This window comes from Nothoprocta perdicaria, unplaced genomic scaffold (assembly GCF_003342845.1).
Source record: "Nothoprocta perdicaria isolate Ctin4 unplaced genomic scaffold, notPer1 scaffold_6, whole genome shotgun sequence".
NCBI classification, from domain to species: Eukaryota; Metazoa; Chordata; class Aves; order Tinamiformes; family Tinamidae; genus Nothoprocta; species Nothoprocta perdicaria.
The window spans coordinates 1,199,945-1,225,054 of record NW_020455865.1 but is presented as its reverse complement, the minus strand read 5'-3'; the positions used below and the strand labels follow the sequence as shown (position 1 = coordinate 1,225,054).

Genomic DNA, 25,110 nt, shown 5'->3' with positions numbered 1-25,110 from the left:
CAATAGTAATAATACAGAGTTTTTAATGCTCTGGGGCATCTGAAAACTCTCTTTGTGGTCAAAGGAGTTGCTCACATCGTACCATCCTGGGTGAACTGTCAGCGTGAGCTGCAGAACAGCCACACGCACGATGGAGAGCATGGGGAAGATGAAGAGCATCAGCAACTGCAGCACAGTCTGGAGAAGTTAACAGAAAGATCACCTCGTGTCACGTATTCCCCTTGCCTGTACCCTAACCAACAGGCAGCCCTTATGCTATACGGCACTAATATTTTGCTCCTATTAGTCCTAATTGACCAACAATTACAAGTCAGACCTTAAAACACCATGATACTGGCCTAGACATATAACTATACATACATCTTTTTCTCCCAGGCCCTAAGTGATTAGGGTAAGTCCATGCTGCTTTTACTTTTTTTTTTTTCTGGCTCCAAGAGGGTCACCATCTCTACTCTTTAATATGAGCTGAGAGTCTCACTTAATTACTTGACTCCAGGACCAAGGACTAATGAAAACAGAATTTCCCAAGGTTTATGATATACGTATGAGTTATCAACATGTACTGAGGTCACCTCAGCTTCCACTTTATTTAGGGACTGTGAAATGACATACTTTTTTTTTTTTTTTKTTTCTTGGCAATTCAGATAAGGCTTTTCTTTTACCAAACACCATGTAACAGGAGTAGCTCCAGTGCACCCTGCTACCTACAGCCACCTCTTCTCTATGCCCTCTTGCTCCTTCCTAAGCTTTCTGCTGGTGGGGGAAGTCACAAATCCTGCTGCTCTTCCACACTCGTCCTCCCATTCGCTGAACTCTCTTCTCTTACGGAGCTCAGCCCGTGCCAAATGAACAGTAAATGGAGAAGAAAGGAGGGAGGGAAGGACRGGGCAGAAGCTTTGCTCAGCTCTAGACCAGGGAACACTTGTGGCAGACTGTACTGCCTTGCCTAGGGCTAGGCCAAGCCAGACTTGAGACATGCTAGTGTACATCGCGTGCAAGGATTGTTTTAGTTCTACTGGATGAGCAGGACATTGATGCATGTGAAAATAAAAATTACCTTATATATTCATTTGTMAACTGTGGGATTAAAGCTGAAATTCTGACTTAAGTTAGAGGGGCAGATAACGGGACATGAAAACTAAAGAGCAAACTGCYGTATGAAAACTGTCTGAAATGCTAYAGAAATAGTATTCAGCGGGGAAATTAGCTTCTGCACCTATTGCACCAGGGACCACATTTCTGAACCCCAAAGATGTGAAGGGCATGACATGGCGAAACTGCACAGTCACTGTGGCATTTCTTCTCTGCATTAACTTTGCCCTGGGAATGGGTCTGGCTGCACTCAGTGCTGGGAAGCACAGGCAAGACCAGGCAAAGGGCAGCTACTCCTCACTGACGTGGAGCGTCACCAGACGCCAGCAGTTATCTGCCCTCCACCACAGCTTCATTTTTAATGTTGACGTTAATATCTGTCACCAGAACGGGATAAGCAAGTATATTTGAATTATATGAAGATCATATTTACTGGAACTGCCTCTGATTTGAAGTTAATTTGTTAATGCAGCAAAACACATTGTTTCTGAAAGGTCAGTAGGGGAAGCTGTGTTGGAATATCAACTTAATTACCTGTGCTATAAGGATGAAAGGGTACAAAACAGCACTTGGGTACATCGCCAAAAGTAGCTAAATTGCTATTCTAGGTACGTTCCTAAACGGATACACTGTAGTTTTTGCTGTGAAGCAGAGAAATGTCTAAATTAGCACTTTCTTACCACTAGCTGTTTACTCACATACCTTTTTCTCTAGATATTTTCTTAATTGTCTTGCTCCAAATACTTCTGAAGTAACAAGACATGAAGCAAATTTGCAGAAAGCAAGTTTTATGACTGCAGATCTGGCAGTTTTACTAATTATCAAACAAGTGATTTTAAGCCATGAGATGCTGGAGGGAAAAAATTCTTATGTTCACTTTTACACTGTTAAACTACTATTTAGAAATTCTGCATTCCTTAGATCATCAGGTAGCTATTACATATCCAAGGGACTTTCACATTACAGTTAATATTTTTTATACTTCAGAAAACATTACAAAACATCATTTTGGGTGTGTGAAGTAACAGCTGTTGAACCAAGTACTATCTCAAACTATCTGTGAATGTCTATTGAGATAGACTCTTTTTTTTTTTAAGTGGTATTCAAAACAGAGCCTTTATCGGTATTTCAGAGGTGCTATTTTGTTTGCAGCAGCAAGTGCAACCAGGGAAAAATGGATAAAGGAAACGAACTAGACCAAACTTGTTTGGCAGCACATGCAGGAGGAAGGGTTTGTCCTGCTCATAGTAGCAGGAAGGAGTGGTCGCATAGATTTCCAAAGCAAAGTCCTTCCACGTGAATATCTTATTTTCTTCAGGAATTCAGGACCAGTTTGAAAGCTGCTAGCCCCTTTTACACATAATCAGGCCTGGGGGAGAGCCGGCCAGCCTGAACATGGCTGTTCATCACATGCTGCAGAAGATCTGAAGTGCTGACTTTGGAAGAACGTGTCGAACCTCAACTGAACACTCAATAAAAGAAAGGGGGGTAGAAAATAACAACACTTAAAAATGTATGGTACCTAAAAAGATTCAGYATAGAAAGCAGATGGAATCTATGAGGCAGCTGTTTTATTACCCATCCAGATCCCTGCACAGCACACGCTGCTTTTTACATACTCCCATATGCACAGCTCACAAACCGGGATGACAAGAACAGGGTATGCTTTGCAGTATATATTTTTAATTTACACGCTGAAATACTTCCACAGAAATCTGCTGGGTCTTGTGACAAAAAAAAAAAATCTTCATGTATTAAGGGATGCCTCATTCTTTGTGACATATTGGTACAGGGGAAGGTAGCCCGAGTCTGGCAAGCAGAGCAGCGTCTGTAGCTGTGCCAAGAATTTACGAACGGGGAGGGAGACCACCACAATTAAACCCTCTGATTAGTTTAATGAGAAAAACAGGGACTAGCCCCTTAACCTTTTCTAGCCAGGAATCTCCCACYACCCAATAGAGATAGAGAGAGTAAGAGAAGGAAATACAAGATCAGTGTGTCCGAGCTCCCGTTTTACCCAGCACAGATTAAGCGCCGGGTTTCACCAGACCAAGTCCCACCAGTGCCTGGGGAGGGTCGGAGGCCGGCGGGTCGGGCGAGACCCAGGGAGGACCCTCATGCTGTGCTGTGAGGGAGGGCAATCCCAACAATCCAGCCTTCCTCCTCATCTCCTTTGGCTGAAGCTCCGTCCTTCCTCACCAAGGAGGAAAGATCTTTTTTTTACAGTGCATCTCAGCACAGGGCACTGGGAGTCCTTCCTCAGCTGGCAGTGCTAGTAACTTCCAGCTATTAATCTCATCCAATGCAAACAATCCCAGAGTAGCTAATATAATACACACACACACACACACACAAATAGGCAACGCGACACATTTTGCTGTAAACCTCGTGCTTGCAGGACAGCAGCCAGAGCGCTCCCAAAAGCCGGACTACAGCTACTGACAGAATGGACAGAATGAACTCTGGGGTAAATGTCTTGGAGACGCTCGCTTCCACGTAGGCCTCCACAGCCCATTCCCCCTGCTCACCCTGTCTTTGGGGCCATCACTGGTGACTTCCTAACCAATTCTGTGCTTCATTTTCTTTGCACCCAGCCCGGAGCTTCTGTGGATCCTGCGGGATCGTGTGCTGTCCTGACCAATGCCTCAGTCCTAGCAGGATTCACTGAACACACAGACAGATGTACTAAGGCTCATGGTACTAAGGCRAGTTTAACACCCAGAAAATGACACAGCTCAAGGCTCTCCATCATGTGATTCGCCTTAGCCTGCGAGCAGCGTAACTTTCATTTGTACAGAAAGAGAATACAACCACAATCCCCTATTATGTTAGTGCAGGATGAAAGGACCATGAAAGAAAACTCCCATAACTCATTGAACCATGGCCATTCTGGATTACTAGCAAAACAGCAAGGAGGTTTTTCAGAACTATTCAGAGAGATGAAAAGGGGGAGCGTTTTGAAGGATAATCTCATTGAAAGATGTCCAAAATTCCAACGCACTTCTGTGAAAATTAGGCGTATTTTGCAGGGGCCGGTTTTCATTCCATCTGTTCCTCCACATACAAGGATGGAGAGACATGTTATAAAAAATCCTAGACCCCAGGAATATATTTATCCCCATGTGTTAAAGTCTATCCATCTACTATCTCAGCAGAGTTTAAAATCACAGCTAATAGGTTAACAACTGTTTTTCTTCTGCTTCAAATGAAGAATATCAGAAAGCTGGGGGAATATTCAGCTTCCCAATTTGTACTGACTGCTCACTGCTACCTGCAATGTCTGTTTGACAGGACTGACATTTTGTACTGCTGTGAGATGGGAAAACGTGTGACATTTTTATTCATGGTGGCGTACGCCCTTGTAATGATCAGCCCTGGTCGATGTGCTTACTGCAGCAGCCCCGAGCCCTCGGAGAACAAACAAGAACCGGAGGTGCCAGCAGTTCGGCTGCCTTATTAAATACCACCAGGATTCTAACGAAGAGCAACTGCTGGAAAATCTCACTGTCAAATCCTCAAGGACATTGTCAACGTGGAGGTAACTACATATATTTTTCATTTAAAATACCGGAAAATCCAGCAATGCAATATTAAAAATAAAGACCCACACCACTTTCTATTTTAAACTGGCCATTTCATCAGCTTTACACTGGGCTTTCAGCAGGCCTGATACCAGATCTCAAGTCAAGGAGCTCACACAACCCACATGATTTAACATGCTGGAAAACGGGCCTACCCCTTATTATCCTCTAAAGGTATCTCCCTCTAGCAAGGAGGATACTTGGATAGAAAAATAAATAAATAAATGAGCTGGCCTCTCATTTAAGGAGTTCTATAAACAGTAGCGACATCTTGCTTTGCACATCTCTATCATTCACTGTGGAAGTCAGCATAATTAGGGTAATATTCCTCCAGACAAGCACACAAAATTACCTGTCTCCTGGACTTGGCAAAGCACGGCCTGTTGCGACTGTTACACGTGATGTTAACACCAGTCCAGCTCTGAAGGACAGATCCCYCAAATACCTGTCCAAACTAGCAGTCGCAGTTAGGAGAAACCTCTCCTTCATATACTCCATCCTCCCTTTAATCTTCTAGTTTAATCCAGGACCCAGAGGTCAGTTCAGACAGTTTGGGCCTAACTACATCTATCCACCTTGTAAGTAATATATAAGAAACTTCTGGATGCTGATACAGGTTGATAGACTAAGCAAGTCATCCATAAGCCCCTCTGAACTCTTCTCAACCTGTCAATCCAGGTGATTTGATTAGTCTTGCATGCACTGATGTATTTATTTTATATGTATGTATTATTTATAAAGCACAATTCTGTTTCCAGATGCCAGCAGTGACGGCCCACGATATTCCCTACAMGGTAGTTCTGGGTTCCTCGACATAACAGGACTAACGAGGAGACTCTGCATGCACGTTACAGCTGCTGTTGCTGTCACGAAGCCCTAGGAGGTCGGCTGAGCCACAGTATTCTCTCCATACATCCAGATCCAAGCGTTATGGCATCTGACTTGCACACACCCATAGCAGTGGATTTTTTCTGAACACCCCTGTTTAAAAAGTGCTTGAAATGCCAAGAAGGTTGGCCAGTCCTAAAGGCCCTGTGCAGAATGTGTGTTTTTTGCGGACGAACACTTCTGCTGGCCACAGGGCAGGAGCAACACGATCTTGCTACAAAGCCTGGACTCCCACGCAGGAGGAGCTGCGGGCGCAGTCAGGGAAGCTGGAGCTGCCTGGGCGCTCGTTAGCAAGCGCTGGCACTGACCTCTGGGTTCGCTCTGCAGGTGGTGCACATCTTCCTAAAGAGAGAGCCAGGTCTCACTTGTCAAATATTTACACGCATGACAAGAGTGCAAGCCTTTCACTTAGATAATTCCTATCCAATGCATTGTCATTCCTGCACATCTTGCGCACCACAAAGCAGAATTTCCAGCAAACGCATTATTTTCTTGCTCATTGATACTGTTTTTGTTCCTCTTCTATGAGTAACGTCCCCTAAGAACTTGATAGGACATCTGAATAGTCTCAAGTAGGCATTAGATGAACAAGCACTTCTGGGCCAATGCATTTTCCTTTCCCAAGTGTTTTCTACTGCATGACAGTGAATTCCTGTCTGAAAGGAAGAGTCAAGGAAAGGAGTGACAGCAATAAGCGAGGGAAGAAAATGTTGTTGTTGTTTTTGTTTTGAAGACAGAAGAATTTTAAAGGCTGATACTTTTACTGGATCCATACAGAGCCGAAGAGATAGAGGAAGAACATTCACATGGTTCATCAGAAGGGCACCGTGTGACCGTTCCTCCCGGGAAGGGAGGGCTGCAGCCTGTTTTCTTACCGATAGGTTCCCTTCGTTCCGAGGGGCCGGGGCAAGGCAGGCTGGCTGTGCAGTTGCAGTCTACGCTTGCACCAATGTAGAGAAAATGCCCTTTTTTCCCCTTGTCCCTTTGGTTTCCAGCTCAGTGGCACACAATGCCCGGGTGCTCCAGGAGTCGCCTATTGTTCCCAGGCACCTGGGTGTGAAGGGAGTCCCGGGCCGGGGAGCCGCCTTCCTCCCTTCTGCACCTGGCTGTTCCGCGCGGCGCGGATCCCTTCCCGCCTGCCCCTGCCCTCCTGCATCCAGCCCTGCATTCCTGCAGTGTGGCTGCCTGGCTTCTCCCCATCCTCGCCCTGACCCCTCAGCACTGTTTAATCTTCTTGAAGACGAAGCCTGTCCTGCAAAGCTGAGCTGCTCGTTCTGCATGTCTAGGCGCCAATCCCAAACAGGAAAAATGAATGTGAATGTACAGCTCCCCCACAGCAAATGATGAAAAGAGCAAATAAGGYGGCAATTTCCATTTTATGGTTTGTGAAACTTTAGTAACAGCAAGAATCAGCTTGGAAGAGAATTTTGGACAAGTCCTTCACACTCAGATAAACTGCTTTAGTAGGGTGAATATATTTTGCTTTTGTTTTGCTGCACCCAAGATTTACATCAGCCCCTAGAATACTAACTCTTCCCTGTTTGCATCAAAAATAGAGTAGGACTGAATCTCTTAAGCAAATATGCATTTAGAAGTCTCTCTTCTATTTTACTAAGCTTTACCTTTTGGCATCTAAACGGATAAAATATTCTATTTGCAGCTAAATAAAAACAAACCATAGAAGCATAAACACACCTAAGCTGACAAAAGCCACTCCAATTATACAAGAAGCAATTAGAGAGCAGAACAGAACTGCTGGTGTAATTCCCTTCTGTTCAAAGGCCAAAGCTCCCGGCTGCGGCTCAGGAGGAGCGGCCCAGAAGGGCCGGGTGGCAGCAGGGACGTCCCGGCGGCCGCGGGGCCGTGCGGAGCCACCCGTGCCGGGCTAGCGAACGGCACCGCCACCGTCCCCATCCCAGAGGCACCTCCCAATCTGAAAACTGTCACATCTCTTCTCTGCTGGCACCGGGTTATGGTACAGGGACACGGGAACATGTTTCACCATGCGCTAGCGCTCTAGCAGGTAAGCACCATCTTCCAGAGGAAAAAGGCTTCTAAAATATCAGATTCAGATACAAAACTGCCTTTCTCTCTTAGCCAAGCTCTCAGTTTTTATTTTTTTTTTTTATTATCTATTGCAAAAATAAATACATATGAGGGAATTGAGAAAGCCTACTGCTCATTGAAAGCTCAGCAAGATACTTCGGAGAGCTGCTGGCGCTATTTGGAACTGCCACACAATCACCATCATTAAAAAGATGCCTGCCTTTCCTGGATTCCTGGAATTGGGGCTATAATATATATAAATGTCACTTATCTAAATATTTGAATGTAATATTTGAGACTTCTTTCTCTACAGGAAACAAAAGAACCTTATCAGAATAGTTTGGCTATGTTAAAAAAATAAATAAAAAAAAAAGCCTTGCAGTATTTCTAATTTAATTTGTTTTCTTTCTTCTTTATTTGTGCAATAATTGCAACTTATAAATCAATACTGACGTTTAGGATGGAGAAACATTAGAAGCTCCTCAAGCAACAAACTTCTGAAACCAGACAGAATGGAAATGCAGACTTCAATGTCCATCCAGCTCAATCAGTCAACGATAACTGCGAAGCGGGAGGGCCCAAAGTGTCCAACCGGGCGCTCTGCAGCCCCTGCTCRCCGGCGCTCGCCACCCGTAGCGGCTCCGTGGCAGGAGCTGCAACCCCTGGCAGAACCACACAGCTCTAGCAGCCCTAACATCGACTCCSAGAAAAACCCTTCCCAAAAGGCCAGGCCTCGGCGAGTGCTCCTTCCTTCCACTAAGCRTTAAAAGATGAGGTTCTAGGAACTACAATGTCTGTGGCCTTTGGAGGAAAACAAGCATTTTGTTGGAAAAGGAAAAAAAACAGATCAAAGACGCTCAGTACCACAAGAGCTCCGCAGCACTTCAGCCAGGGTCCCCCGAGCAGCCCCTAAAGCTGCCTGTGCACAYCAGGAACGTGTTAGAAGCAGCCACGGTGACCTGGACTCACGGGTGWCTTGACTTGCCACTGGAGGGGACAAGCTGCCTTGCAAAGGAGAAACTGAGGAAGCCCAAAGGCCACTGTGTTTTGTGTTTATTTTCCATATAGCCCAAGGATGAGAGGGATAACGCCATGCACCCTACCTAGAAAGTGGGTGCACACGGGGACCCACTTTTCCCCCAAGAGCCAGTCCAGTCTAGTCCTATGCTCTATTCATTCAAGCCTTTCTTGCTGTCTGACAAGTGCTGCCCTTCTCCCCGCTAGTTAAACCTTGGATGCTCTATCGCTCTTGCTACTTGTTGGTTATCATCAGCATCCAAGTGAAGAAGGAGAAGCAGCCATAGTCACAACCTTCCCTGCACTTCCTTCTCCTCTCGTAGCCTTCCCAAGAACATCATGCTTCATTCCTACTGCTTTGCCCTGGGCTAGCAGGCCAAAACCCTCTTCAGGTCAAGGAGAGGGAGAGCTCTCCTGCCATGGAGACCTTTCCCACAATGTCTTGGTGTGACCATTAAAACAATTCTGTCTTAAACAGCCTCTTAGTATCCAATCAACAGCTACCAAGACGAGACCCAACGCTACGAACTCTCATACATGCAGATAATTGTTCGCCAGAATTTACCAGCAATCAGCTAAAGCACCATACAAAGGATTTCAAGATCCTCGCTGGCATTTTTTTGTTAGCTAACAACTGCAGGTACGTAACTGTGCTTAGGAAAGCTGGAACCGAACTTACTATAGGGCGCGAGATAATGAGTTAAAATTAAAGGTTGCTGCTGGCTTGGCAGCCCATCCCCCGTTAGCTAATCTGTCATGTAATGAAGAGAAGCACCTAGCGCGGGACAGCTCGCTGCCGGCTCACTTACCGCGAGCTGATTAAGAATGTTCCACCACCAGCAGACTGCAGACCTTTCCAACAAAAATAAATAGACTGTATGCAAATGTGTTTGTCACTTTGACAGCATGTCTCAATTAAAGCATCTCGCTGCTGCTGGTAGCCTCGCTCGCTGCAGCGGTATGGACGGGGCTTACTGCATTACTGATACACGGGGCTTGACCCTAATCCACATGCATGCATTTTAAAAAAGTCTGCCTTTGCCATATACACTCGCATAATACTAGCAGACACAGAAAGCAAGTGACAATGAGAAAAAAGCCTCTTTCATCCTCTTCGGTTTATAAGAGCTGTGAATGCACAAACAGCCCTTATTTCAGAGTTCTGGTGGCTTTTTAATTGTTCCCACCTACTGTATCCCAGGCAGAGTTAAAAGTGACACTGAAATCTCTCCCTTTAATCACTAGTTAGAAACCATCTCCTGTTTAAACAGTAATTTTTGCTCTTTTTTTCCCTCCCAAAAGCCTTAATTTATTTTTCATAGATTTGAACACCTTTCCTGTTGCATGAAAATGTGATTTAATTTTCAATTTGGCACTGCATTATCAGCAAAAAGGGACCTGTGAAAGGACAAAGGCTCTAAGCGAGGTAGCCCCACAACTGCCAAGTTAGATAATTTTTTGGAAGCCTGACATTTGTAATGTAATGGCAGTAATAAGCATTTAGCAAGCGAGTCTTTCACCGCAGCCAGTGGTTCACTAGAGCTGATGTGTGTTTCCTTTGACACAAAGTGATCATTAAAAAATTTGAAAGTGGCCATTAAAAAAAACTCATGAATTTAAAGTCACATTTTCCACTTGATTATATATTTCATTAATCTACCAAAATGCCTGAACTATTCATCCTTCATAGAAATCTGAAGAGAAAAAATGAAAATACACTATAGTATTAGCTGGATTTCTGACTGTTTTAAAGGAAATGTAGCATTTTCCTGCTAGAGCTAGGTGGCTATATTTCTCCAGTAGACCCAATTCCTCTCAGCTGTATAGGCACGGAAAATAAGCGAAAAATAAATTACTACTGCAAATATTTAATTGGAATGGAATCTGTTTGAAAAAAAGCCTTCAACCACTTACATTCTGCACAGTCGCCAAAGTTCCRAAATGACAGAGAGACCTGAAAATAAAACGCTCTGAGCAGTGGGGTATGATGTATCTGATGTGGCTCTGCTTAACATCGAAGCAAGGCAAGGCAGTTATACCGACTTGTTTCTATTATTGAATGCTCATCTATAAATCTGGTTTGCCTCACATTTTAATTCCTATTCCTTTTATAATTGCTTTTGTTTATAATTGTTTTAAAATCACTTTTCATTAGGTGAAACCATGTATTTACTTCTCTCATGACAACAATACTGTAAAAGAAAAAAAAAAAACACAATCCAAAATAATGGTATTTCCTGAGAGAAACAAACCCTTGTGCAGAACACTGGCAAATTCATAGTGAGCACTGTACATTTTTCTATGATAATCAAAACAAATGTAACATCTTCTATATAATTAGCCCTTAACATAAGAAACCAAAATTGCTCTTATACAAACATATTGAAAAAAAATTATATGAGTAACTAATGTGCATAGCTCAATTGTCAATACTGAAATAGAAAGTACACTAATAAGCAATTAATTGATTTTTCTATCTTAGTTCACCACTTTCAATTTTCAAATAATGTTAAAAAGCTTTAATAGCWGGATGTTGCATGTTGACACTAATGATCTGGCTATATAGCAGAGGATATTTTAAATTATACACCCTCAGTCCTGAGGGCCACAGCATCTTACGCTAAAAGAACCAAACAGATTATAAAATTGCCTTAATGATTTCATATTTTTTTTTCAAACTGAGTTAGAATATGCTTTCCTCCCAAAACACTGTATGAACAGAAAGAATCAGTAGACACCACAAAGGAAGGTTTTTGAATCCCATTYATACAGGTACATCATTCAGCTACAAAAGTTAAAGAAATGATTGGCATCCCCTACATGGTGCCTTTCCTCTGGTTTTCTGGAGTTTAGAGAATGCTAAGAGTAACATGTACCTGTCCAAAGTGCACTGTGATGGGTCTTCTATCTTCCCTTAACCTGGGGTCCTTCTTTTCAACCGCAGGAGAGGGTGCTGGCCGGGGCAGAGCCTCTTCGGGCACCGCAGAGCAGCCGTTCTCTGTGATGTCCTGCGTGGGGAAAGGCAGAAAGCATSGTCAGGGCATTCCTCGGCAAGGGAAGGGGCACAAGGAGACACTAACATTTTGGTGTTACGAAAAACAAGTACAGAAAAATAAACGTTATTAGAAGAAAAATTCTATTGCACTTTGCCAAGCAAAGCTTGGGCACAATCAACACGAGTGCTGCTTGCAAACACCCAACACGTGCAGAAACATCTCTGACTTAAACTAGCAAAAGCCAGGAAATGTGTAGGGAGAACAACCAGTCCAAACTCCCATTTGAGGGACACAGTGATGGAAAGCCAAGAACAGGCTCATCCTGCTTTTGCAAAGCTCCCGAAAGCTGGAATGCCGAGCTGTGGCACCGCCGAACTACGTGCGGCCCGACGGCACTTGTGGAAGCGCCAAGGGTGGCCACGAGTCCTTGTGCCTTTGGAAGGGCCCCAAAACCCACTGCTGTCCRGGTGGATGCGGGATGCTCTGGGGGCTCAGCAGGACAGTGGCCCTGCRGCCGTGGCATTTGCCACCTGCACGGCCAGGGGGACAACGGTCGGTGGCAATGGGCAGTGGTTGCAGAGTCGAGGCGGCTGGGCCAGCGGCGCGGTGGGCCCCAAACCTTCAATCCCTTTGCAACAATGTGGAGGAAATAATACTCAGTAAATATAGAGAAAAAGCCGCACACATGGCAGCGCTGTAAGCATGACCCCGGGCTGGCGGCTGCCACCGACACCGCTTTGATGGCCTGCCCTTTGCCATGGCCCCGCGAGGCCCCGGCTTGCTCAGGTACAGTAATGAGCCGTGTAGGCTGATGGCCAATTAGGAGCGGGGCTTTTGGACACCGGCTGACCTAATGTGTTTAGGTCAAATGAAACAAAAAGCTGGCTGGACTTTCTAAGGGGCTTTGTGTGCTCCACACAGAGGCTGAGAGACCTTTTTAGCTCCAGCTGGCAGAGCGGTGGTTCAGCACCGTGGGCACACGGCGCGCCGCGAAATTAGCAACTTCGGAAAGGCAAACTAGAGAGAAAAACTTTTTCCTTCCCCCCAGCAGCTGCACAATGCTACCTCGTCTGGAACAAATACAACAAAGTGCACTGGGTTAGCAACAAAGAAGCCGAAAAACAACTCGAGCACAAGAAATGTAAGTTTTTCTAAAACTTACAATACGTGATCTCTAAGCCAGCAACAAACTAGCAAGGGTGACGGCTGCCGCAGAAGGTGGGGAGGCTGCACACGCTGTTGTGCAGGGCAGCRGATGAACAGGAACGCTACTGCCCGGCTCCTGCAGCAGCATGGCTGTGAAACGGCGCCAGGCTGCGGACCCGTCCCGTGCCGGGGGGCCCGGAGGCGAYGGGAAATGCCAGAGCCCCTGTGTGCTGGAAGGGAGGCCAGCTTGGCCCCCAAGGAGGAGCTACATCTTGGGAGTCAGCATAACACCGAGCACCCTCCTCCAGGCAAGACTCCCCAGGAAATGGGCACAAAGGTTGGGAGACCAGGGCAGGGGGAAAGGAAGGAGATGAAGACTTCAGGCTGAACAAGTTGTGACACCAGAAAAGTGAAGCTTCCTCACGGCGGCTCCCAACGCTGGAAGCTCCATGGTGGCGGCCGCGCGGGGCCTCTCGGTGACGCCAGGCCCCGACCTGGCGGCTCCTGAGGCCCGGCTCCCTTGCGCAGCTCAGCGGAAGGGATTTGCTTCTTGCTTACTTAATAAAATATGAGAAATAACACGTTTGATACCTCAATATTCACTCAAAATCCCAAAAAGTCAGACAGGAACAACACTGTTTCTGTTGTCAAAGCTAAATTTACCTCACAAAAGCCTGTTGTCTGCCTTCAACTGCAACATATCTGAGCCTAATAAACAGAGAGGACTGGCTTTAAAATGGTTGCGGTGGCATTCACGGCACCAAGAAGTCCTCCAGCCCTCCCAAAAACAAGGGGGAAAAATATCCAGAAAGGCAGAAACTTAGCCATGTTTCAGAGGCCTTTTAATGAAAATAAAGTGTAATTTAAGAATACTATGAATAATGCCCCACACCTATTGCTTGAGGGGAAAAAAGTATTGTACTAATTGGTGGAAAGAGAGAGTGACAACTCTTTACCACACTCCGTAATGTAAATAAACGGCACGTCCCCAATGCCTGTCCCTGCAGGGGAAGTCTTTGCTAAATTGAGTTATGAATTTACTATCTTAATGCACCGTGACAGAGAGAACACTTGTTTAGCTATTTATTTTAATGGAGAAAATCCCAAAATTTTACAGAATGAGTAAAACAGATATGCAGATATGTAAAGTTAACCATGTAAACTGAATAAGGTTTTCTTCAACTGAAATAAACATTATGGTTTTTTTCTAGAATCTCTATATCATGGACTACAAATACCATCTATTAGAAACACAAGAAAAACATGTCGGAACGTCTAGGGAGGTTTTTTTAGTTATTTTATAAATCTCTAAATGAGATGTTTTCAGCTGTACCAATAATAAAGCCCTAACATCCCACTGATAACAGACATTAACTAAAGCCACACAGGGATCTAGTAAGTAAAATAGTTTTGAATACATTAATGCAAAGTGCCCAGCCATTTATAAACTGTCTTATCCGGCAGCTGTCAGTAAGTAACATTCTCCTTACTGAAAGTTGAGGATGGTACCATTCACATTCCTCCTTCTTCCTAATTCTATGCAGTTAAGCTTCAAACGAGGCCAGTAACAGAGTGACTTGACCACCATGCTCCATTTGTGAAATGGAAAAAGCTGCCTTTACAGGGGGAAAAAAAAGGGGGAAAAAAGAAAAAAAAAAGAAAAAAAGAACAGAAAAAAATACCGCAGCAGATATAAAATAAAGCTACCATGCTGTATCTATTAACAATTATTTGCTATCACTCATAAGGATTCTCTGAAAACTATTTCTGTTGCTTTGAAATACTGTACCACAAATGAACAAGGGATGGAAATAGAGCCCCATTCAATCTCCACTATCATATTAAAGAAGGACCTTACACACACCACAGTGACCTCTCAACAGGTCAATCCTGCATTTCCCATTTGCAATTCAAACCCAAGACTGGAGCAGACCAAGGGCAAAATGGGCTCTTGATTATATTTAAGAGGTCATCATTGCTATGCAGAGTTGTAGGAAGCAGACCTCTAGCTTTATTGCATTTTTAAATTCTATCTTGTACAAACGCTGCTCATATTTGGCAGTGAAAACTGGAAAAGGAATGTTTATATTTGACTTTCCTCACCAGCGACTTTCATTCTTTCTGTGTTAATAACAGAAAATAGTATCTGTTATTCTGTTAAGTTCAATTTAAAAAGAATATTAAGCTATACTTAGAACATGGAAGAGTAGCACTTTAAATCTGATAAAATTATGTATTTAATTATGCCAGAATTTCAAACATAAAATAACCATATATTGCAAGAATATACCTGAAAAATACAATATCCTAGGATGAAAATTGGCAAGGATGCACAAATTGACTTATTAACAGAGGACTGCAGACATTTAGATTGAAAACAATGTTTGAGAGTTGCCAAAACAATTTCTTATTTTTATCACCCTAAACAAAGCAATACCTCTTTTCAGAGTTATCTTGTAATGGTGCATTCAAAAGGAGAAAAGAATGGAGCTGAAAAAGAGCAGATTTACTGAAGGGAAGAGAGGTAGAACAGTGTGTGTCAATTATTTATAGAAGTCTTAAACTCTTGTGAAAGCACATGTTTAACGATCTTACTTACAGCAATACTAAATAATAAGGAAGGTGAAACAAAATTGGTCCATTCATTTGTAAATGTTATGTGTATTTTAAAAAGAACAGTTGGTGCTTGAAGRACTAAGAAGACAAGAGCAATAAAACAAAGCAATGAATGAATAAATGAGTTGAGAAGCTTCTCAATATTTTCTATAAAAATGTCACAGACTAACATATAATTATATTAGCATTTAAAATACAGGAAATCAATTTGGTCATTTTGCACAAAACCAACTATGCCAGAGGCACATGAGAAGCTCACACAATATCATTATTCACGAAAGTTATGTCCAGAAGTAAAATGCACGGAATGACAGAAAAAGAAAACTTGTGTATAGGCAGGTGTTCCACGCTTCTATCTTGTATTTTAATATTATAGCCAAAGTGGCCACACATAAAGTAATAAATGCAATAAAATCAAATAGCATGAAAATAATCCGAATGAAATCTTTAACAATTTTTAACAATTGGCTGAAATCTGTAATTAGAGGGCTAATAACATTTGGACTGCTTATTTCAAAAACTTATAACCTGACTTTGGAATAACCGCTTTGTGGGGGTTATTATTTTGTCGGTATGGTTAGGCAGATTTCTGATCACATCAAAGGAATATATTTACAGTGTTACTTTAAGATGATGGTGTCAGATTTAGAGGGGGAAAAATTCCTGAAATATCACACTAAAAAAAATCCCAGCAATTAATACACAATAAATTGAAACAAAAATCTGAGAGTTTCACAGTTACATTAACAAATTGGCTACTGTATTCCCAGCAGACTCTTAATAGCTCTGATTCACAGAATAAATAGAGTATCTGAAATAAACCTTAAGGCAGAATTAACCATTCCTCCATTCAGTACCTATCAATATGACCATGTATCTGCTTTAAACAGGCAATTAATATCGGATAACACACTCCTTGAACACAGTTTAGCATTCCCAGAACCTTACTGTTTACAAACAAAAAAAGTCATTCATAGAACAACAAACAGTTCAAGTATGTTTTGCTGCAAAATTCAAATCTAAAATGAAAACCAAATCAGATATAATTTATTTGTGCCTAAACTTTAAAGTAAATACTCATGAAATGCATAAATCATCTGCTGAATGACAGACACTATGTTATTTTCCCTGAGATGTTGCTGTCGAAATAACAACCATTTGCCATTTGGAGAAAGTTCACTGCGACGACTGCACGCAGGATCTCCCCATTCACGCCGAGCCCTGATCCATGAGGCCCAGCACAAAGGAGAGGAGAGGGACCCCTCTAAGCAGAGCACTCAATTTTCTGGCTTTTGTGGGTTTAAGTCAGAGCCTTAGTGTATTTGAAGATAGTTTTTTTTGTCTGTGAATATTTATAACAGTGTGAAAAATCCAGGACAGCTGGTAATGCATTTTGAAGTGTGCTAACAACACTGTATCAAACAGCTTCCTATTGATCACATAATGCTTTTTGTGGCTAAGTATTTCATACATGGTGCTTATACATTTTGAATAAAAACTTCAAGTACCTTTTGCTTCAAGCGGTTTTTCACTTCTTTTATTCCCATTTTTGCATGATCTTTTGCCTGCATGAAAAATTAATTTAAGTTAAAATCCCCTTCTACTTCCAGCAGTGACTGTGCTTAATTTCAGTGCATCAAGACTTAAAAGATTCACCTTCTCTAGTAACTAAAAAAGGCATGGAAAACAAATGGCACAAGGGACTAAAAACAGGTATTAAAACAAACAAAAAGCTAAAAAAAAACAAAAACAAAAACAAAAACAAAAACAAACCCCATACACTCAATGCAGCAGAAATTTTGCTTTCTCTGTCTTGAGGGCAAAGACATCTTTTGTCTTTTCCCCTTCCAGACCTTAGGTCTTTCTTTTGCTATATTTACCTTTGCTCTAAGTTAGCAATCAATAGTGATAGCAAACCTTCAAACTCCCCCTTGCAGTACTGTGGATGCCAGTTCCACCTAGCAGAGCTACTCTAACCCTGCTCATCTCCCAGGCCAGACGGGAAAGGAGGAAAAATGTGAACACTCGTGTCAAATCTTCTCGCAGCAATATCTCCTACGATTCAGTGTATAATAAATCCTCAGTTGTTTCAATGTTGCTTCTTCTTGTACAGTGAAATTGTATGGTAATACCGTAATACACTACCTATTATATTTATATATATATGTATATACACCTTAGATATTTTTAAGAGAACTGAAAGTATTTTCATTTTAAAAACTCAAAAAACTCAGTAAGTTGGGTTCTAAATAAGCAAGTATAAAAAGAGCATAAAAAAATTAACATTGAAATTTAGAAAAGCTGGAACAATCCAGGAAATGAGAGGATTCCCTTATTTCAATGAAACTGCAAGCACAAAAACCGCAGCTAACAATGGATTTCCAGCAGGGTAATGATGAGGTGGTAGAGCTGCTTAGCACAGAATATAGGCACTATTTCCCAGAAGTAGTTCTGTTTAATAAATAGGAAGTATACTTTCAAAAGAAATCACAGGTTCTCCTTTCCATTTGCATTTCTGCTGTGTTTAAATATTTAAAAATTAACTTCTTCCATTGCATTTACATTTGAAATTTAGAGGAAGGCATATCTTAAAGAACTGTTGAGCACAATAAAAATGAACTTAAGTCTTGAGTCTCCCTTGAAAGGTTAAAAAGAACTGTAATTAGACTCTCCTCTCCCTAGTAAGCCATTACTCAATACTTACAAATTTATAGACAGTCTTCATGGCAGGGTTAGCCTTGGTCTTTACTGTATTTAGAATGGCTCCGCTTCCTTTCTATAATTATGATAAGCATGGAATAAAATTTATTAAAGCTCTTTAAAACAAAAAGCAATCCAAAAGCCACCATTTTTAACAACTTAACAAAGATTTAGCTACACTGATTAGGAGATTTGAATATTAAAATGGCAAATTTAATTCATGCATAGCACCTTCTTTCATTTCATACATGCGGCATCCTACATGTATGTGTGCATATATTCTATATATTTAAACATACGCATAGACACACACACATATATATATATACACACACACACACACACATGTATTTCTTTGGGAGGGATTTTCTTTTTTTTTTTTTTGCCTTTTACTATTTTGAAGTGTGTTTAATCCAATACAATCAGAAGTCCCACTTTTTGTATTCACAGTAAGACCTGGAATGTGTGTTCTTACCCTTACTGTGGAGAGCCACTGGAGGTACAACTTGTCACTGCCTGGAGAGGATCAAAACAAACAAATAAACAAAACTGCAGCTCTACCAAGCAGAAATCAGCTGCAATGGGAAGCATCAGCACTTAGCGAGTCTGGTAGCACAAATACTACAGAAATGGAATGGGGCGTTCCATTAATGAAATTAAATAACCAAGAATTGTCCAGATACCTTTAACTTTTCTTCTCCTTGCTCAGAGGATTTCAAGTTTCTTTGGGTTCTTTTTCAGAGGTTTGAAAACATTGAGATTTTTCTTTTTTAAGCTTGTTAAAAAAAATTCAGGTGGTTCTTGGTAAAGCCAGGGTTTTTTCACTATCCTGCATTGCAAGAGCTTTTTATTTGTACTTTAGCCAAGTGGCTAAGCTGAGGCTTTATAAAGGCCAAACAGACATTATTCAGACTATAATACCTTATTCAAAGTCTTAAAAAGGAAAGAACAAAAATTTAAGACACTTCAAACTACAGGATCATGGGTGTCTCACATATTTAGAAGAGTGACCACAGTGATCCATTTGATCAGGCCTCAAGCAGGTCAGAGGCAGTCTCCAAAATTACTTAAAAATACTTTATTTCTTACCACCATATTCTCCCATATTTATCTCTTCTTCGAAAACATCACTGAAGCCCTCTCCAGAGTTAAGAAGATCCAGGCGGCCATCGATGAACTACAATATCAACATAAGAGAACGCATCAAYATGTCCGGCACCCCATCCTTTGGCTTTTGAGAACATTTTATTCTGCATTTGGTAGAGCGTGGCAGCCCACGGCGGTACCTGCTTGAAGAGCTGCAGCTGGATGGCGTTCTGCAGGAACTGCCGCGTGACGGCGGAGCGGTGGGACACGAARGCCTCCTCGCAGAAGGTGATGGGCTCACCCTGCAGAGTGAAAAAGCATCGAGTAAGGAGGCCTTCACTTTATCTGCCTCCAAAATAGTAGATATATAGAGACAGAGAAACAAATAAAGCAGACGTTACGTAAAAATAGTGTTTTTCTTCAGGTTAGCAAGTGGAAGCATGAGAGAGGACAGAGCTGCTTTTCATCATGATCCCTAGAAAGAAGTCAGAAACTGGGGGAAATCACTTATCATCAAGATGGAAGACATTTGCTTTCTGCACATTTGACTAATATTGGCGAGGGGGCTCCCACCATCCAGCCTAATGTCTCCAGCCTACAACCCCATATGGGGCAGACCCGCAGCGGACCTGCACGCACAAGGCCGGCATTTCTGCTGTGTTCTAGCCACAGTGCACAAAGATCAGACTTTCATATATGGCACTGAGTGAAATTTCCCTTTTTCGCAAGCTTGTTGGCAAAAGACAGAGATTGTTTTGCAGCTCTACTTTTATCTTATTTTAATGAGTTATGTTAATGCTGAAGGCTGCTGTGCATCTGCTGTAAGGCACAAATTTCTTCTACGCTTGAATCTACAAATACTCAGCATAGCAAGTAAATAAATTAAAAACAATAAAGTATGCTAAAATTATATTGATATGTAATTAGTATGGAGAGATTTAGATTAGATAGCAAAAAGCCCTAAAGAACCCACTTTAAAAGCATGATATGATGTCAATCCTGAAAGCCCTTAGATTAAAAATCTGATTTACTGTAGGCTGTCTAATGAAAGGATAACAGGACCACTAAATAGGCTGTACTTGAACAAACACACCACAGCTTACTCAAGCGTGTTGTTTTTTCCATTACAAGATTACAGCTCCAGGATAATTAACATAATTTTAAATTGTACTTATCTGCCAGTGAGTGACTCCAGTAGGTATGGGGAACAATACAATCAATATAACATTTATGGGCAAGAATGGTCATATTTCTACAACTTGCTCTCGACACAGTAAAGTGTACGACACATSCTTTCCAAATAACCAAAGGGAAAACATTGGGAAAGAAGGTCGGCCTGGCAGGCTGCAAGATGACAGAGACGCTGCTGCGCTGGCAGAGGCTCYGTCCTGAACTCCAGGCAGGGACTGTCTGAAACGCTCTAACGTATCCCAGGGATTAGCAACGGACCTAGCACTGGTGCTGCTGGACGGGGAGGAGGGACGGAACTGGACTGCGGCATGAGCTGGAAGCATCAACAGGAGACCACAAGCAAGAAGTCGTTTGGCAGAGAGAAACCCATTAGCTGATTTTGAGATGGGATTGACAACTTGGATTAATATAAGCTGCTTACATAAGGACTTTATACATGATATTCAACTGCTGCCATGGCAAGCGAGATGTGCTCAAGCTCTCCCTCGGGCAGCAGGAGGAACGGTGGGCTGGGCACCGCGCTGGAGGCAGGAGGGGAYGAGGCAGCTGCGCCCGGCCACAGGACACAAAACAATGCCATCAGAGGCCATTCAACACGTGTGAAAAAGACTTTCCCACCACATTCAGCCTTCACAGTGCAATAAAGGCTCTCTGAAGAATATTTGTGGCTGGCATGGATACAAGGTGGGGCATGAAAAGAAGAGGGAAAGCCATGAAGAAAAGTGTAGTAGAGGAAAAATCCACCAGAGTAAGGCTCAGGTTTCATTTAATCCTCACTTACACAATATGCGAGAAGAGAACCCGCAGCCCTTGGCACCATCCCTGGCGCAGGGCGCGTTGGGAGCCCCGCGTCACACTCCTCCTCGCACCCTCCCTGCCGCCCGCCCCGCATTACTGCGGTGTGAACACGCTTCCTCCCTCCGAGTACTAATGATTGAGTTTGTTCATTAGGTTGATTAGACCTTTTGACTTCTTAAGAGCCAATTCAGGCTCAACTGCTGCTGGATGGAAAGAAAAACTTTAATCACCAAGGTCAAGCGTGAGCTTGCCCGCTTAGCATGCATTAGCGGCTCCAGCCTCCCTGACCTCGGGAGGGGAACTCTCTCTTTCTTAACCCCATCCACGGCTTCATTACAAAAAGACAAGATGGCCTATAAGACCATTTTCTTGACAGATTTAGTTAAGTGTAAATTATAAAGCTAATCGGCTCTGCTTTTACTGACAGATGACACTGTACAAGAAGAGACATACTAAAAACTGCAGATGTTTTGAAAAATTAACAGTCTTGCTCACATGTGAAACAATTACAATGACTTGTCCTAATAAACTCATCGGCTCCTAAACTTTCTGTTTCCAATAGTTAGAATTTAGACCTTGACTCACCAACAGATTAAATCTCCATTCTTGTCCTCGACAACTATAAAAGCATAATGAGGTCGAAGATACAGCATGGCAAAAGCTCTAAATGCAGCACACTGATCTCCTGGTGAATCTGATCTGATTTGTACTATTGGATGATAGATTTATATTTCAAATTTGGATCCCAAAACCATTCTGTGAATCTATGATTATTTTATAAATACAAAACCACACACATTTCAAAGCAGTTTAGTTTGTAGTCTAACACAGGAGAAGCAACTTTAAAATATGAGGATTTAAGACCCCAGATGCATTGAAAAAATAGGTGTCTTTCCTTTATGGCTTTGCAAATCTCCCTTGATATGAATATTTTATATTCACACAGCATAATGAAGTTCATCAGGGCAGCGCTGCCGTCTTCTGACCCCTTAAAAAGCTGAAAAGCTTCATCCCACATCTGAGCTGTTGCCGGCCAATTTAAATTGGAATCCCGTTACAAACTAAACAATGTTTAATATCTACCTAAAGCTGCAAGTGAAAAGAAACCACAGTATCTCATATTGCCACAAAGTTGCATGAAATGTGCTGTTATATCTTAAAAAGCCAAAGAGCTCATTGAAGGATAAAGCTTTATTACGATTAGCTATGCTGTACAAAAACCCACGATGCCGCCCCATCTTCTGGGGAAAACATTTTTCCTCAGAAAAAGAGAAAACACCTTCTCTGGAGGAACCAACAGGAATGTGTGCAGACAGTTATGGGGTCACTGAAAGCAGCACCACAACCTGCCCGGCCTGACTGTACCCGGAGGGAGCAGCTGGCTGGCTGCAGCAGCCGCTCTCACAGCCAATATAAAGGACTACAAATCTGGGGGCAGAGAGCACAGCAGATGAAAGGAGGTCCTGGAGGAAGGGAGAAGGGCCAACACCAGTGACACTCTGGAAAGCCCCACAGGTGCCAAGATCGCTCATGGAAGGCCAAGTGCTTCCCTCCTGCAAAACAGGAACACCGCAGAGAGCATCAGGAGAGGAGGGCACCAAAGCCATCGCAGGACCACTGTAAAAACCAGTAAAATAACAAAGACAGGGTTTGATTAGGACAGCACGAGAGTCTCTTGCACAATAAGGATTTCATACAATCTGATTCCAGGGTAGGAAAAAAACAACCCACAGCCTGAAGACTTCGTTTAGACAATCCTAGAAGTTATGCCATGGACGATGCACGTAATCTCGCCTGCATTATCACGGTCAGCATGTGGTGCAGGGTAATGAATTTTGTGCTGCTGTATGCATGCCTTTAAACCGCGTAGGTGCTCTTTCAAAGCCTCTTTAATAAACACGCGAGCCATTAGAGCTGCTCTGTAAACTAGCCATGGAATGAAAAAATACGGGTGGAATTTAAAGGCGCAGAATGGGACAGCAGCCTGACAGTCCATGCGGCAAATCCAGTGTCTGCACACAGTGCAGCAACTCCAGACACCAGCAAGAACAGGGACACGGAGAGATTCAAATATCCCAGATTTATTACTAACTAGGTGCTGCAAAAAACTGTGGCCTTTACAAAAACTGATTATGTTGCAAGCGTAATGCCTGCAGTGATGTCCCCTTGTCCTTAACTCAACCCAGAATTACAACGAAACTAAGATATGAGGATGATCTTACTGATCTGGATGTATATGTCAACCTCAGATACAAGAGCAACCAACGGCAAACAACTCTGCAGACCTTTCCAGACCTGTGATTACCGCGTCAAGGAAAGATTAGCTCATCACAGCTGAAGGAGGCTGATCAGGCAGCCAGCAGGACTCCATAAAGAAAATCCAAAATTGGTGGCAGACACTCCATAAGACATTGGCTCATTCAGCTTGCATTTGCAAGGACAAATAACCTCCCCATAACTAGTACGCATGTTCAGTGCAAGAGAGCTCTTTGCATCTGCCTCAGTCATAATGGAAAGCACAGATCAAATACCCTGTATTAAGCAAATGATGGCACAGTTTTATTAGCATTTCAAGATGCAGCTCAGGAACAAAGAAATCATGTGCTCCGAGATTTGACCACACTTCTCATAAAGCAAACTAACCGTTCCGAGGCTAATTCGATGAATTAGCACAGCTAACAGAAACTACACGAATTATTTCAATCTGAAAGGTCTGATCATATCTATTTACCCGTGCAGGCTGGCAAATGCATGAGTGAACTGCCCCATCACTGCGTCCGACGTAAATGCCCACCTTCCACCATTAGTCCTTTTTTCATACAGTTATAGAAGACACCATCATTCACCAGCTGGCTGCCAGAGAGCTTGAAACATATTTAAATGCATAATCAAAATTTCAATGCAAAAATACTATATACAGATATTCAATCTTCAAATCTGGTTTAACACTGTCATTAGAAGCCTACAGCCAACACCACTTCTTTTATGACTTTAATAAAGATTCTGTTATTAAGCTGTGTCCAATTCTAAAAATATCCAAGATATCTTAAGATTGAAAAAAAAATGTTTTAGCCAGATTACAATTACTATGAAATTTTTGTAGAAAAAATATAAAATATGATGTTTGCATTAAAAGCTTGCCAGAAAGTCACTTCAAGTGGCAATAACCAGCAGAAGCTCAACAATGTCTTGGGATATTATTTCAGACAGTAACAACCAACACCTTTAAGAATCTACCAGAATTTGAAAAACAAACAGAACAGAATGAAACTAACAGGAAAATGAGTAAATGGAAAAAAACCCTTCAACACAGCAGTATAGTGGTTTTTGTTTTTCCCTGTGGCTCCCTTTACTTTATTAGGTCACTTGGCGTTTTCCTCGTGGGCCAAAGTACAGTGACACACACTCACATTTACAAACGAYGAGGCGATTCAGTGCGATGGGGCACGCTCTTTTTCCAGGTGCTTATGTGGCCACCCAAGCCCACTGCCTGCCCTCCTTCCCGCCCCGCCTGGCTCTGCCCGGGGCCTTCTCCCCACGCGCCTGCAGCCGCCTCGCGCCTCCACAGCGCGGGCAACAAACCGGGGGGACAAAGTGCAAGGAAGCAGCAATAAAGCATTTCTGCTGGGGGGCCGAGGGGGATCACCATTCCACAGATCAAGAATAGAGGCAGGAAAATAATAAGTAACTTGCGCACGGTCACAAAAGTCTCTGGCAGAGCCAGGGAAAAGAACCGAAATTTCTTTAATCCCCGTTCAGCACCTTAAATACAAGGCTATTCTTCCTCTTCCTACTTGATATTGTGTCAATGCATGAGTGTAGGTGTTGAAAGACTAACAATAGAAAAGTAATAGTATGGTATTATGAGCCAAGAAACCTAATCTTTATCGGATACAGCAAATCTCTATGATGCTGCCTGCACCAGGAACTCTCTCTTTGTCCTGAATATGCTT

At 42.6% G+C, this 25,110-nt stretch overlaps 1 protein-coding gene across 1 annotated transcript in view; it reads right to left on the bottom strand.

Moving 5' to 3' along the window:
- The window catches only part of DENND1A (DENN domain containing 1A), a 150,208-nt gene that overhangs the window by 13,770 nt on the left and 111,328 nt on the right, over positions 1 to 25,110 (bottom strand). Inside the window, exons 14-19 of the mRNA XM_026049414.1 lie at positions 19,369 to 19,470; positions 19,172 to 19,259; positions 18,558 to 18,598; positions 18,087 to 18,158; positions 16,891 to 16,947; positions 11,501 to 11,632 (exon numbers count right to left, since the gene is read on the bottom strand). Of these exons, the coding sequence (XP_025905199.1) occupies positions 11,501 to 11,632; positions 16,891 to 16,947; positions 18,087 to 18,158; positions 18,558 to 18,598; positions 19,172 to 19,259; positions 19,369 to 19,470 (492 nt within the window). The remainder of the gene's footprint in view (positions 1 to 11,500; positions 11,633 to 16,890; positions 16,948 to 18,086; positions 18,159 to 18,557; positions 18,599 to 19,171; positions 19,260 to 19,368; positions 19,471 to 25,110) is intronic.